The sequence below is a fragment of the Macaca fascicularis genome, chromosome 13, assembly GCF_037993035.2.
Source record: "Macaca fascicularis isolate 582-1 chromosome 13, T2T-MFA8v1.1".
Taxonomy (NCBI): domain Eukaryota; kingdom Metazoa; phylum Chordata; class Mammalia; order Primates; family Cercopithecidae; genus Macaca; species Macaca fascicularis.
Genome location: NC_088387.1, coordinates 51735674 through 51750867, shown reverse-complemented (window position 1 = coordinate 51750867; position 15194 = coordinate 51735674). Strand labels below are relative to the sequence as shown.

General features: G+C 47.0%; 1 protein-coding gene across 14 annotated transcripts in view; it reads right to left on the bottom strand.

Moving 5' to 3' along the window:
• The window catches only part of C13H2orf42 (chromosome 13 C2orf42 homolog), a 44996-nt gene that overhangs the window by 14357 nt on the left and 15445 nt on the right, over positions 1-15194 (bottom strand). For 5 of the 14 annotated variants that reach the window (XM_045369151.3, XM_074011601.1, XM_065526996.2 and 2 more), the window contains 4 exons: positions 13877-13981; positions 6334-6438; positions 1761-1868; positions 1313-1413 (listed from right to left, as the gene is read on the bottom strand). In XM_045369151.3, coding sequence (XP_045225086.1) covers positions 1313-1413; positions 1761-1868; positions 6334-6438; positions 13877-13981 — 419 coding nt within the window. The remainder of the gene's footprint in view (positions 1-1312; positions 1414-1760; positions 1869-6333; positions 6439-13876; positions 13982-15194) is intronic. The other 9 variants (XR_012422242.1, XR_012422241.1, XM_065526997.2 and 6 more) reach the window with 5 other exon arrangements.

The following is a 15194-nucleotide window of genomic DNA, read 5'->3' as shown; positions in this document are numbered from 1 at the left end:
CATGCCTGTAATCCCAGCACTTTGGGAGGCTGCAGCAGACAGAGTCCAGGAATTTGAGACCAGCCTGGGCAACACGGGGAAACCCCATCTCTACAAAAATAGCTGGGCATGGTGGTGGCATGTGCCTGTAGTCCAAGCTACTCAGGAGGCTGAGATGGGAGGATCACTTGATCCCAAGAGGCAGAGTGAGCTGTGACTGCACCACTGTATTCCAGACTAGGCAACAGAGTAAGACCCTGTCCCAAAAAAACCAAAATACAAACAAAAAAGACCAAAAAATTTTTTTAAAGTGTCATTTCTCAGCCGGGCACAGTGGCTCATGCCTGTAATCCCAGCAGTTCGGGAGGATCATGAAGTCAGGAATTCGAGACCAGCCTGGCCTACATGGTCAAACCCTGTCTCTACTAAAAATACAAAAATTAGGCTTGGCGCAGTGGCTCACGCCTGTAATTCCAGCACTTTGGGAGGCTGAGACAGGCGGATCACGAGGTAGGAGATCGAGACCATCCTGGCTAGCATGGTGAAACCCCGTCTCTACTAAAAATACAAAAAATTAGACAGGCATGGTGGTGGGTACCTGTAGTCCCAGCTACTTGGGAGGCTGAGGCAGGAGAATGGCATGAACCCAGGAGGCGGAGCTTGCAGTGAGCTGAGATTGCACCACTGCACTCCAGCCTGGGCGACAGAGCGAGACTCCGTCTCAAAATAAAATAAAATAAAAATACAAAAATTAGCCGGGTATGGTGGCACGTGCCTGTAATCCCAGCTAGCCAGGGGGAATTGCTTGAACTCGGGAGGCAGAGGTTGTAGTGAGCCAAGATTGTGCCACTGCATTCCAGCCTGGGTGACAAAGCAAGACTCCATCTCAAACATAAAATAAAAAGGGTCATTTCTCTAATGAGAACAAAGCTGTAGTTTGGGGAGGAGGGTTTAATTGTGCTGGTGCCACTGACTTCACAAATATTATATCATCTCAAATTATTTATATACTTTCTAGCTGCCTGCCAGTCAAATCTAGGACTCATCATAAGTATTAGGGGATCATTATTTAATTTATAAGAAAAAATTGTGTTTTTTTATTCCAAAGGCAAAGAAAAAGTATATTGCAATTTAAGATACTTTTTTCAAGCCATAGGGAACACAATCAGAATCAGAACTATAAAGCCAGGGATATTTCTGAATAATCTCTTAGCATGAAAAAAAAGAAACTCTGGTGTCTGTAACTCAAGGAACCAGTGCAAATATACTCCCTGTACTTGCCTCCCTCTCTTCCCTTCACAACCCTCCCACTGTTATAGAAATAAACTCTCACCTCTGGGGTATCTAAGATTTGTTTAACTTGCAGGATATTAGTGATATGCCAAGTATATTTGGAAAAGGTTCCCAGTGGCAAGGCATCTTTCCGAACAAAAGCTTCAACGTGAAAAAAGGACAAAATTAGATTACCAAAAAATAACATTTTCTTTTATTGTATTTGTTACCTAGTTTCTAATACAGTACTATTATTTCCTTATAGATTCTCAGCACTTTTAAAAAGAAATTCTAGAGGCAAATATATAAAAGGGTTTGGCAGAAATGTGACAGATCAGTTGATATAGATAATTGATATGCTGATCATTGAAGGCTTTGTGCTCCAGACATATGAGTAGAAGTCCTAACTCTGAATACTCAATGGTGAGTATTCCACACAGATTTTTTCCAAATGTAATTCTCTATGTTCAAGACATCATCCATCACTATACCAAAGGGAAATCCTGTACCTGTGGTGGAGTTGGGAAGCCGTTTTTTTGCACTTCCTATAGATATTCTCTGTTGCAGGGCATCAAAAAAGGACTGAGGAATGTGGAACACCAGTGGTTCTGGTTTGCCTGTGGGAAACAGGAAGAAACAACTCATTTAAAGAAACTCAGAAGACTTTCTGATGTACAGGGAGAGGTGGAAGAAAAGGAATCATGGGATGGTAATAACTAAAAATACCACTGAGATTTCTTTATACAGAGGCAAAAAGAAGGCTTTGATTGACCTTTCTGGGCCAAGAACTATCATTAGTCCTACTCTTGATCCCTTGCAAACACAAAACACACAGTGTAGCCTGGGCAACAAAGGAAGACCCGGTGTCTACAAAAAAAAATTTTTTTTTGAGATGGAGTCTCACTCTGTTGCCCAGGCTGGAGTGCAATGGCATGATCTCGGCTCACTGCAACCTCTGCCTCCCAGGTTCAAGCAATCCTCCTGCCTCAGCCTCCTGAGTAGCTGGGACTACAGGCATGTGTCACCACACCTGGCTAATTTTTATATTTTTAGTAGAGATGGGTTTCACCATGTTGGCCAGGCAGGTCTAAACTCCTGACCTCGTGATTCGCCCACCTCGGCCTCCCAAAGTGCTGGGATTACAGGTGTGAGCCACCGTGCCTGGCCAAAAAATTTTTTTTTAATTAGCCAGGCGTGGTGGCATGCACCTGCTGTCCCAGCTACTTGGGAGGCTGAGGTGGGAGGATCAACTGAGTCGAGGAGGTTAAGGCTGCAGTAAGCCATGGTCATGCTACTGCACTCCAGCCTGGTCAACAGAGTGAGACCCTCCCTCAAAAAGGAAAAAAAAAGAAAAGAAAAGAAAGGCCAGGCATGGTGACTCACACCTGTAATTCTAGCACTTTGGGAGGCCAAGGTGGGCGAATTACCTGAGATCAGCTTGGCCAACATGGTGAAACCCCATCTCTACTAAAAATACACACACACACAAAAATTAGCTGGGCATGGTGGTGTGTGCCTGTAATTCCAGCTACTCGGCAGGTTGAGGCAGGAGAATCGCTTGAACCCAGGAGGCAGAGGTTGCAGTGAGCCAAGATCACGCCACTGCACTCCAGCCTGGGCAACAGAGTGAGACTCCATTGAAAAAAAAGAAAAAAGAAAATGAAAAAACAAACCAACAGAGTAGACCCTTGTCACCCACCAGGTATACATTTCAAATCCGCAATTTTAAAAAGACCAACACAGCACAGACTTTCCCCCTTAAAGGGTATGCGAAGTAAGATGGGATGAGAACAGCAAGGCTAAGGTGGACTGCCTCCACTTGATTCCCTCTTGCTCGCAATCCCCAGGTTCTTGCTATTTGCATTCATGTCTAAGCAAACTAACGACATGCTCTCTCACCCAATGGTCAGCACCATGAATGCTGAGGGACTACAAGTTAGGACACTGCTTACCCAGCAAGCATCTGTCTTTCTCCCTGAATATAACCTCAAGGCAGGCAAAATACTTGAAAGTGCTTAACAAACCTTTTAAAGAAACTTGCGGCCAGGCATGGTGGCTCACACCTGTAATCCCAGCACTTTGGGAGGACGAGGTGGGTGGATCACCAGGTCAGGAGATTGAGACCATTCTGGCTAACATGGTGAAACCCCATCTCTACTAAAAATACAAAAAATTAGCCAGGCATGGTGGCATGCACCTGTAGTCCCAGCTACTTGGGAGGCTGAGGCAGGAGAATCGCTTGAACTCGGGAGGCAGAGGTTGCAGTGAGCCAAGATCACACCACTGCACTCCAGCCTGGGCAACAGAGTAAGACTTGGTCTCAAAAAGAAAAAAAAAAAGAAACTTGCCAGGCATTAGGTCAACAAAAAGAGAGTTAAGGGCTGGGTGCGGTGGCACAAGCCCGTAATCCCAGCACTTTGGGAGGTTGAGGCGGGTGGATCGAGAGGTCAGGAGATCGAGACCATCCTGACTAACACAGTGAAACCCCATCTCTACTAAAAATACAAAAAATTAGCAAGGCGTGGTGGCAGGCGCCTGTAGTCCCAGCTACTTGGGAGGCTGAGGCAGAAGAATGGCGTGAACCTTGGAGGCGGAGCTTGCAGTGAGCCGAGATCGTGTCACTGTACTCCAGCCTGGGTGACAGAGCGAGACTCCATCTCAAAAAAAAAAAAGAGAGAGTTAAGGGGAGGGGGTCTAGTGAGTTCAGAGTCTTCCTTAAAAATTCTTTCCGCCGGGCGCGGTGGCTCAAGCCTGTAATCCCAGCACTTTGGGAGGCCGAGACGGGCGGATCACGAGGTCAGGAGATCGAGAGACGATCCCGGCTAACACGGTGAAACCCCGTCTCTACTAAAAAATACAAAAAAAAATAGCCGGGCGAGGTGGCGGGCGCCTGTAGTCCCAGCTACTCGGGAGGCTGAGGCAGGAGAATGGCGTAAACCCGGGAGGCGGAGCTTGCAGTGAGCTGAGATCCGGCCACTGCACTCCAGCCTGGGTGACAGAGCAAGACTCCGTCTCAAAAAAAAAAAAAAAAAAAAAAAAAAAATTCTTTCCAAACCAGATGCGGTGGCTCACAACTGTAATTCCAACACTTTGGGAGGCCTAGGTGGGCAGATCACTTGAGGTCAGAAGTTCCAGACCAGCCTGGCCAACATGGTGAAACCCTGTTTCTACTAAAAATACAAAAATTAGCCAGGAGTGGTGATGCATGCCTATAATCCCAGCTACTCAGGAGGCTGAAACACGAGAATCTCTTGAGCCTGGGAGGTGGAGGTTGTAGTGAGCCAAGACTGTGCCACTGCACTCCAGCCTGTGTGACAAAGCAAGACTGTCTCAAAAAATAAAAAAGAATTAACTTAAAGAAGACTTCCCATCCTGGCTAACCCGGTGAAACCCCGTCACTACTAAAAAATACAAAAAACTAGCCGGGCAAGATGGCGGGCGCCTGTAGTCCCAGCTACTCGGGAGGCTGAGGCAGGACAATGGCGTGGACCGGGGAGGCGGAGCTTGCAGTGAGCTGAGATCCGGCCACTGCACTCCAGCCTGGGCGACAGAGCGAGACTTCGTCTCAAAAAAAAAAAAAAAAGAAGACTTCATAAAACATACACACTCATAGTCCAGGAGTGAGCTGATGGAAACTTGGACAAAGGTGGTAGTAATGGAGATGGTGAGACAGAGTAGAGGGTGGTACAGGAATGGGGTGGAAGAATGGGATGGAAGAGGGAATGGGATGGGATGGAAGAGGACGATAACTGTTTAGCTTATAATATTATCAATATTCTGTTTTCTGGGCTGGGCATGGTGGCTCACGCCTGTAATCCCAGCACTTTGGGAGGCCGAGGCAGGTGGATCACCTGAGGTCAGGAGTTCAAGACCAGCCTGGCTAACATGGCGAAACCTCATCTCTACTAAAAATACAAAAAATTGGCCGGGCATGGTGGTGCACACCTGTAATCCCAGCTACTTGGGAGGCTGAGGCAGGAGAATCACTTGAACCCGGGAGGTGGAGGTAATAGTGAGCCAAGATCACGCCACTGCACTCCAGCCTGGGCGACAAGTGATTCTCCTGCCTCAGCCTCCTGAGTAGCTGGGACTACAGGCCTGTGCCACCATACCCAGCTAATAGAATACTTTTAAGGCAACAAGCAGAGACCGGTTAGATCTGAAAATGCTGATGTTCCACAAGGCTATTAGAAATCACACCCAAATACAGCCTGTGTTCTCCAATCTTCCTCAGCGTGTTTATGTCTTTTTTTTTTTTTTTTTTTTAGATGGAGTCTCGCCCTGTTGCCCAGGCTGGAGTGCAATGGTGCAATCTCGGCTCACTTCAACCTCCGCCTCCCGGGTTCAAGCAATTCTCCCACCTCAGCCTCCCAGGTAGTTGGGACTACAGGCACCCGCTATTGTGCCTGGCTAATTGTTTTCTATTTTTAGTAGAGACGGGGTTTCACCATGTTGGCCAGGCTGGTCTTAAACTCCTGACCTCAAGTGATCCGCCCGCCTCGGCCTCCCAAAGTGCTGGGATTACAAGTGTGAGCCACCGCGCCCGGCCAGCATGTTTAGTAATTCTCTATAACTATCTTAGTCTCATGTATTAGATTTTCATTTTTTCTTTTTTCCATACAGGGTCTCGCTTTGTCACCCAGGCTGGAGTGCAGTGGCACTATTTTTTGTAGAGATGGGGTTCGCTATGTTGTGCAGGCTTAGATGTTCATCTTTTTTTCCCCTTGCTTTGATTTTAAGTTTGAGAGTTAGAATAGTTTTATAAAGCTTCGGTATCTCCCTCACCAAAGACACACACACACGCACACACACACACGAACTTGTGCGAGCAATCAGACTATCTGCCTTTACTTATTATTTGCTATGTTTTTTCTCTTCTGTCTCTAAATTATAATAATTTTGCTGTTCCTGAATTTTAATTATGTGATTGTTCTTTTGTTTCAATTAGATTTCTACTTTCTTGTGGCCCAGTGCTCTCTGGACTGAAGTCCAATTACTTTTCCTATAAGAGTAGAATTACAGCACAATTACCTTAATTTCTCCTACTTTCAGTAAGAGCCCAGTTAGATGAACAGTACTTACCATCAAACTGATAGTGCATGGTCTGATGGATGCGTTCTGTGACACTGGCCAGCCAGTCTTGGAAGGATAAAGTCACTTGTGCCTCATCTAACAGCTGACCACAGGCTAGGAAAAAAAAAAAAACACACACACACACATACACACTTCTTTAGTAACTTTTCTTACAAAATAAACAGCTAACTGAAGTTTGAAAAAGTTAAGAAGTTTTTTATTTTTATTTTTTTGAGACGGAGTTTCACCCTTGTCGCCCAGGCTGGAGTGCAGTGGCATGATCTCAGGTCACTGCATTCTCCGCCTCCCGGGTTCAAGCGATTTTCCTGCCTCAGACTCCTGAGTAGCTGGGATTACAGGCACCCTCCACCACACCTGGCTAATTGTTGTATTTTTAGTAGAGATGGGGTTTCATCATGTTGGCCAGGCTGGTCTCCAACTCCTGACGTCAGGTGATCCACCCACCTCGGCCTCCCAAAGTGTAGGGATTACAGACGTGAGCCACCGCGCCCAGCCCCCACCTGTTTTTTTTTTTTTTTTTTTTTTTTTTTGAGATGGAGTCTCACGCTGTTGCCCAGGCTGGAGTGCAGTGGCGCGATCTCGGCTCACTGCAAGCTCCGCCTCCCGGGTTCCCGCCATTCTCCTGCCTCAGCCTCCTGAGTAGCTGGGACTACAGGCGCCTGCCACCGCGCCCGGCTAATTTTTTTTGTATTTTTAGTAGAGACGGGGTTTCACTGTGGTCTCGATCTCCTGACCTTGTGATCTGCCCGCCTCGGCCTCCCAAAGTGCTGGGATTACAGGCTTGAGCCACCGTGCCCGGCCCCCACCTGTTTTTTATTTGTTGACAAGGCTTTGTCATGTTGCCCAGCTGGCTTCGAACTCCTGGGTTCAAGCAATCCACCTGCCTCAGCCTCCTGAAGTGCTGGGAGAAGTGTTAATAAGTTTGTCCAGAAAAAAAAAAAAAAAACTTGAAGCTGAACTTCAAAGAAAGCCAATAAACTACATGAAATAAGATATTCTGGGATTTTTTCTTTTTCAGACAGAGTCTCACTCTGTCACTCTGGCTGGGGTGAAGTGGCATGATCTTGGCTCACTGCACCCTCCGCCTCCCGGGTTTAAGCGATTCTCATGCCTCAGCCTCCTAAGGAGCTGGGACTACAGGTGCGTCACCATGCCCAGCCAATTTTGTTTTCTTTTTAATAGAGACAGGGTTTTTGCCATGTTGCCCAGGCTGGTCTCAAACTCTGGCCTCAAGTGATCTGCCCACCTTGGCCTCCCAAAGTGCTGGATTACAGGCATGAGTCACCTGAGGTCAGGAATTCAAGACCAGCCTGGCCAACATGGTGAAACCCCGTCTCTACTAAAAATACAAAAATTAGCTGGGTGTGGTGGCATGCGCCTGTAATCACAGCTACTCTGGAGGCTGAGGTGGGAGAATTACTTGAACCTGGGAGGCGGAGGTTGCAGTGAACTGAGATCGCGCCACAGCACTCCAGCCTGGAAAAGAGTGAGACTCTGTCTCAAAAAAAAAAAAAAAAAAGAAAATACGAAATGAGAAGCAACACTAAACTGCATATTAAAGAATGGTCCTATATAATGACTGTTTTAGGATGGGCTTGGTTGCTCATGCCTGTAGTCCCAGCACTTCGGGAGGCTGAGGCAGGAGGATCACTTGAGCTCACAAGTTTGAGACCAGCCTGGGTAACATGGCGAAAGCTTGTCTCCACCAAAAATACAAAAAATTAACCAGGTGAGGCCAGGTGCAGTGACCCCCGCCTGTAATCCCAGCTCTTTAGGAGGCCAAGGCGGGCAGAGCACGAGGTCAGGAGATCGAGACCAGCCTGGCTAATACGGTGAAACTAAAAATACAAAAAATTAGCGAGGTGAGGTGGCGGGCACCTGTGGTCCCAGCTACTCAGGAGGCTGAGGCAGAAGAATGGCGTGAACCCAGGAGGCGGAGCTTACAGTAAGCCGAGATCGCGCCACTGTACTCCAGCCTGGGTGACAGAGCAAGACTCCGTCTCAAAAAAAAAAAAAAATTTCCCAGGCGTGGTGGTGCATGACTGTGGTCCCAACTACCTCTGGGAGGATTGCTTAAGCCCAGGTGGCAGAGGCTGCAGTGAGCCGAGATCACGCCTCCACACTCCAGACTGGGTGATAGAGTGAGACCCCATCTCAAGTAAAAATAAATAAATAAGTAAAAATAATGGCTGTTTTAGAGATTTATAAATTATATTCCTGATGAATATGTATCCATATGCCCCAGACCCTCTCAATGATGAACATATTGTTTCATGCCAAGGTTGAGCACAAATAGATTAAGACTGAGTGATGAACACACTGTGGGTTGCAATGATACCTTCAGACTTAAAACCTAAAACCTTGTATTCAGAAATGTAAAATGAATTAATTCACTTTTTTTTTTTTTTTTTTTTTGAGACAGAGTCTTGCTCTGTTGCCCAGGCTAGAGTGCAGTGGCACGATCTCGGCTCACTGCAACCTCTGCCTCCCGGGTTCAAGAGATTCTCCTGCCTCAGCCTCCTGAGTAGCTGGGATTACAGGTGCCTGCTACTGTGCCTGGCTAATTTTTGTATTTTTAGCAGAGATGGGGTTTTAACATCTTGGCCAGACTGATCTTGAACTCCTGACCTTGTGATCCAACCACCTCGGCCTCCCAAAGTGCTGGCATTACAGGCATGAGCCACCATGCCTGGCCAAATTCACTTATTTTTTGTTTTGCTTTTTTTTTTGAGGCGGAGTCTCACTCTGTCACCCAGGCTGGAATGCAGTGGTATGATCTCAGCTCACTGCAAGGTCTGCCTCCCGGGTTCACACCATTCTCCTGCCTCAGCCTCCCAAGTAGCTGGGACTACAGGTGCCCGCCACCATGCTCAGCTAAATTTTTCTATTTTTAGTAGACGGGGTTTCACCGTGTTAGCCAGGACGGTCTTGATCTCCTGACCTCGTGATCCGCTTGCCTCGGCCTCCCAAAGTGCTGGGATTACAGGCATGAGCCACCGTGCCTGGCATTCACTTTTAAATATAAGTGAAAGAGTGAAATCTTGCAGCCCTGGAGTAAATAACTGGAAAATACAGTAACGAGTGATGGAATTTAATGGAGCCAGTTTAGAGTTAGGAGTCAAAAGGCTATGGGAGGCTGGATGTGGTGGCTCATGCCTGTAATCCCAGCACTTTGGGAGGCCAAGGCGGGTGGATCACCTGAGGTCAGGAGTTCGAGACCAGCCTGGCCAACGTGGTGAAACCCTGTGTCTACTAAAAATATAAAAAATTAGCCAGGCGTGGTGGTGTGCACCTATAAGCTACTCGGGAGGTTGAGGCAGGAGAATCACTTGAGCCCAGGAGGCGGAGGTTGCAGTGAGCTGAGATTATGCCACTATACTCCAGCCTGGGTGACAGAGTGAGACAGAGTCTCACAAAAAAAAAAAAAAAAAAAAAAAAAAAAATGGCTATGGAACCTAGGACCCCTACCCACTGAGTGACCAGGGTCCATGTCTCAAGTTCCTCTCTTCTAAGATGAAGATATGCATCTGGATGATCTCCAAATTCTTTCTTCTCTTAAAATATCTTTAGTCCGGGCATGGTGGCTCATGCCTATAATCCTACCACTTTGGGAGGCTGAGGTGGGTGGATGTCTTGAGCCCAGGAGTTTGAGACCAGATTGGGCAACATGACGAAACTCCATCTCTACTAAAAATACAAATAAATAACCAAATGTGGTGGCATGTGCCTGTAGTCCCAGCTACTTGGGAGGCTAAGGTGGGAGGATAACTTGAGCCCAGGAGGCTGCAGTGAGCTGTAATTTAGATTGAAGCCATCTTCCTTTTTCCTTGCACCAAAGGAAGTGACAAAAAATTATTAAAAATCAGTCAGGCACAGTGGCTAATGGCTGTAATCCCAGCACTTTGGGAGGCCAAGGCAGGCAGATCACTTGAGGCCAGGAATTTGAGAGCAGCCTGGCCAACATAGCAAAACCCCATCCCTACCAAAAATACAAAAATTAGAAGAGCATAGTGGCAAATGCTCGCAATCCCAGCTACTTGGGAGACTGAGGCACAAGAATTGCTTGAACCTGAGAGGCGAAGGTTGCAGTGAGCTGAGATCATGCCATTGCACTCCAGCCTGGGTGACAGAGCAAGACTCAGTCTCAAAAAAATATATGTATATAAATAATAAAAAAATCTATGTGATACTCTTGATCTGCTTACTTTGTGACCTTCCTTAAACACTTATGCCTAGAATGCATAATTTTTCTTTTTTTTTTTTTTTTTTGAGGCAGTCTTGCTCTGTCACCCAGGCTAGAGTACAGTAGCATGATCTCGCTCACTGCAACCTTCGCCTCCCAGGTTTAAGCGATTCTCCTGCCTCAGCCTCCCAAGTAGCTGGGATTACAAGCACATGCCACCACACTTGGCTTTTTTTTTTTTTTTTTTTTTTGAGACGGAGTCTTGCTCTGTCGCCCAGGCTGGAGTGCAGTGGCCGGATCTCGGCTCACTGCAAGCTCTGCCTCCCGGGTTCACGCCATTCTCCTGCCTCAGCCTCCCGAGTAGCTGGGACTACAGGCGCCCGCCACCTCGCCCGGCTAGTTTTTTGTATTTTTTTAGTAGAGACGGGGTTTCACCGTGTTAGCCAGGATGGTCTCGATCTCCTGACTTCGTGATCCGCCCGTCTCGGCCTCCCAAAGTGCTGGGATTATGGCTAATTTTTTAATACTTTTTAGTAGAGACAGGGTTTCACCATGTTGGCCAGGCTGGTTTCAACTCCTGACCTCAACTATCTGCCCACCTCAGCTTCCCAAAGTGCTGGGATCACAGGCGTGAGCCACCGTACCTGGTCATAAGTTCTTAATGAATTACTTAATTAGTACTGTTTTATATTATTCTGTTTTTTCTTTATCTCATCCTGTTACCCATGCAGTGGTGCAATCATGACTCACAGAAGCCTCAACATCCCAGGCTCAAGCAATCTTCCCACCTCAGCTGGGTCTACAGGCATGTGACACCACACCTGGCTAATTTTTTGTTGTTGTTTTGGCAGAGATGGAGTCTCACTACTCCCACCTTGGCCTCCCAAAGTGCTGGGATTATAGGCGTGAGCCACCACACCCAGTCACATAAAACACCGTTTTCCTTCAACTTTGAATCTCTACACCAACTGCACATGAGTAATAAGCAATAAGATGAACACATCCTGCAAGACACCTGCTGCTAAACATGTCAGAATTTTTTGTTTAAAGACATAATTTAGGCCAGGCGTGGTGGCTCACGCCTGTAATCTCAGTACTTTGTGAGGCTAAGGTGAGCAGATCACTTGGGTTCAGGAGTTTGAGACCAGCCTGGACAATACGGTGAAACCCCGTCTCTACTAAAAATACAAAAATTAGCCAGGCATGGTGGCATGCACCTGTAATTCCAGCTACTTGGGAGGCTGAAACAGGAGAACTGCTTGAGCCCAGAGGCAGGGGTTGCAGGGAGCCGAGATCACATCATTGTACTCCAGCCTGGGCGACAGAGTGAGACTCTGTCTCCAAAAAAAAAAAAGGAAATAAAAATAAATACATAAATTACTTTTTGAGATAATTGTACATTCACACGTGGTTGTAAGAAATATAAGGCTTGTATACCCTTTATCCAGATTCACCCAAGAGTAGCAGTTTTTAAAACTATAGTACATCACAGTGAGGAAAATTACATGGCTACAACCTAGTGACCTTATTCACATCTCAGCAGCTTTATGTACTTGTGTGTGGTATGCATACATATAGTTCCACGTAATTTTAGGGCATGTGTAGACTTGTGTGACCAACACCACAGTCAAGACACAAAACAGTCCACAACAAGACGCCCTGTGCTACTCTTTTATTGCTGCTGTTACAACCCTCCCAACTCCCTCTTTCCTTTTTTTTGATACTAAGTCTTGCTCTTATTGCCCAGGCTGAAGTATAATGGTGCAATCTTGGCTCATTGCAACCTCCGCCTCCCGGGTTTAAGTGATTCTCCTGCCTCAGCCTCTTGAGTAGCTGGGATTACAGATGTCTGCCACCACGTACGGCTAATTTTTTCTATTTTTAGTAGAGACAGGGTTTTACCATGTTGGTAAACATGCCATGTTTGGTAATGTACCAAACATGGTAAAATACCATGTCGAACTCCTGACCTAAGGTGATCTGCCTGCCTCAGTCTCTCAAAGTGCTGGGATTACAAGTGTGAGCACTGTGCCCAGCCCCAATCCCCCTTTAAATCTTGGCAACTACTATTCTCCAACTCTATGGTTTTAGACATAATTGAGCTTTTTAAAAAAATTATTATTATTTTTTTTTTTTTTGAGATGGAGTCTCGCTCTTTTGCCCAGGCTGGAGTGCAGTGGCCGGATCTCAGCTTAATGCAAGCTCCGCCTCCCCGGTCCACGCCATTCTCCTGCCTCAGCCTCCCGAGTAGCTGGGACTACAGGTGCCTGCCACCTTGCCCGGCTAGGTTTTTGTATTTTTTAGTAGAGATGGGGTTTCACTGTGTTAGCCAGGATGGTCTCGATCTCCTGACCTCGTGATCCGCCCATCTCGGCCTCCCAAAGTGCTGGGATTGTGGGCTTGAGCCACCACGACCGGCCAAAAAAATTATTTTTTAAAATTAAAAAATATTATTTCATCACCCAGGTATTTTTAAAATTTAATTATACATATGTTGTGTTTGTTTGTTTGTTTTTGAGACGGAGTCTCGCTCTGTCGCCCAGGCTGGAGTACAGTGGCCGGATCTCAGCTCACTGCAAGCTCCGCCTCCCGGGTTTACTCCATTCTCCTGCCTCAGCCTCCCGAGTAGCTAGGACTACAGGTGCCCGCCACCTCGCCCAGCTAGTTTTTTGTATTTTTTAGTAGCGACGGGGTTTCACCGTGTTAGCCAGGATGGTCTCGATTTCCTGACCTTGTGATCCGCCCGTCTCGGCCTCCCAAAGTGCTGGGATTATAGGCTTGAGCCCCTGCGCCCGGCTGTTTGTTTTTTTAAGTAGAGACAGGGTTTTGCCACATTGGCCAGGCTGACCTCAAACTGCTGGCCTCAAGTAATCCACCTGGCTTGGCCTCCCAAAGTGCTGGGATTACAGGCATGTGCCACCACACCCAGCCACATCACCGAAATTATTAAGCCTAGTATCCATTAGTTATTTTTCCTGATTCTCTCACCCGCTTCCACCTTTCCTCCCTCCTCCCACGTTTCACCCTCCAATAACCCCTGGTGTGTTGCTCCCCTCTATGTGTCCATGTGTTCTCATCATTTAGTTCCCACTTATAAGTGAGAACATGCTGTATTTGGCTTTCTGTTCCTGCATTAGTTTGCTAAGGATAATGGCCTCCAGCATAATTTAGCTTTGAGCATGATTTGAACCTGGTGGGACAGGAAAGACCTCAGCCTCAGTGCCTCTGTTAGTGTTTATGTTGGGACTCTGGGTGACAATGTGCAACATTTCTTTTGATTACACTGCTTCTGGCTTCTTTAGGATGACTTTCCACCATGGTAGCCTATTCTAGGGAGGGGAAACTTACCCTGCCTTTTTAACGAGGAAGCAACCACAGGCTTTTTCAGGCCACTTTTCCTTAGATTACTGCTCACTGCATCTTGAGGCAGTGGTGAACTGTTCCTCTGTGCACCTAAACCACAAATCATTACAGGTTTAACAATGTATCTGCTAAATATAAATTGATTTGATGTTAATTTTTAGAGTCTAAAACATATAAACAGTCTTTGCTAATTTCTAGGTTAGCTTCACAGTTTCTTTTTTTTGTTTTTTGTTTTTTGTTTTTTGAGACGGAGTCTCGCTCTGTCGCCCAGGCTGGAGTGCAGTGGCACCATCTCGGCTCACTGCAAGCTCCGCCTCCTGGGTTTACGCCATTCTCCTGCCTCAGCCTCCTGAGTAGCTGGGACTACAGGCGCCCGCCACCGCGCCTGGCTAATTTTTTGTATTTTTAGTAGAGACGTGGTTTCACCGTGGTCTCGATCTCCTGACCTTGTGATCCGCCCGCCTCGGCCTCCCAAAGTGCTGGGATTACAGGCGTGAGCCACCGCGCCCGGCCAGCTTCACAGTTTCTAGAAGGAGTTAGCATTAGCCTTTACACATAAAATTTTAGTTTTCTTATGCTCTTTATAGGAAATTGGATGAATAAACAGAAATGAAAGGAAGAAAAACATTCACTTATTGCTCCCACCTGTCAGACAATTACGATGAATTTTCTAGTGAACTGTCTTCCATTTTCTTCTCTGTGAATGTACTGCTGGTTTTGTGATTTTTTTTTTTTTTTTTTTTGAGACGGAGTCTCACTCAGTCGCCCAGGCTGGAGTGCAGTGGCGCGATCTCGGCTCACTGCAAGCTCCGCCTCCCGGGTTCACGCCATTCTCCTGCCTCAGCCTCCCGAGTAGCTGGGACTACAGGCGCCCACAACCGCGCCTGGCTAATTTTTTGTATTTTTTTTTTAGTAGAGACGGGGTTTCACCGTGGTCTCGATCTCCTGACCTTGTGATCCGCCCGCCTCGGCCTCCCAAAGTGCTGGGATTACAGGCGTGAGCCACCGCGCCCGGCCTTTTTTTTTTTTTTTTTGAGATAAGAGTCTTGCTCTGTCGCCCAGACTGGAGTGCAGTGGCATGATCTCGGCTCACTGCAAGCTCCGCCTCCCAGGTTCATGCCATTCTCCTGTCTCAGCCTCCTGAGTAGCTGGGACCACAGGCACCCGCCACCATGCCCGGCTAACTTTTTGTATTTTTTTTTTTTTTTCTTTGAGACAAAGTCTGGCTGTGTCGCCCAGGCTGGAGTGCAGTGGCGCGATCTCAGCTCACTGCAACCTCCACCTCCCGGGTTCATACCATTCT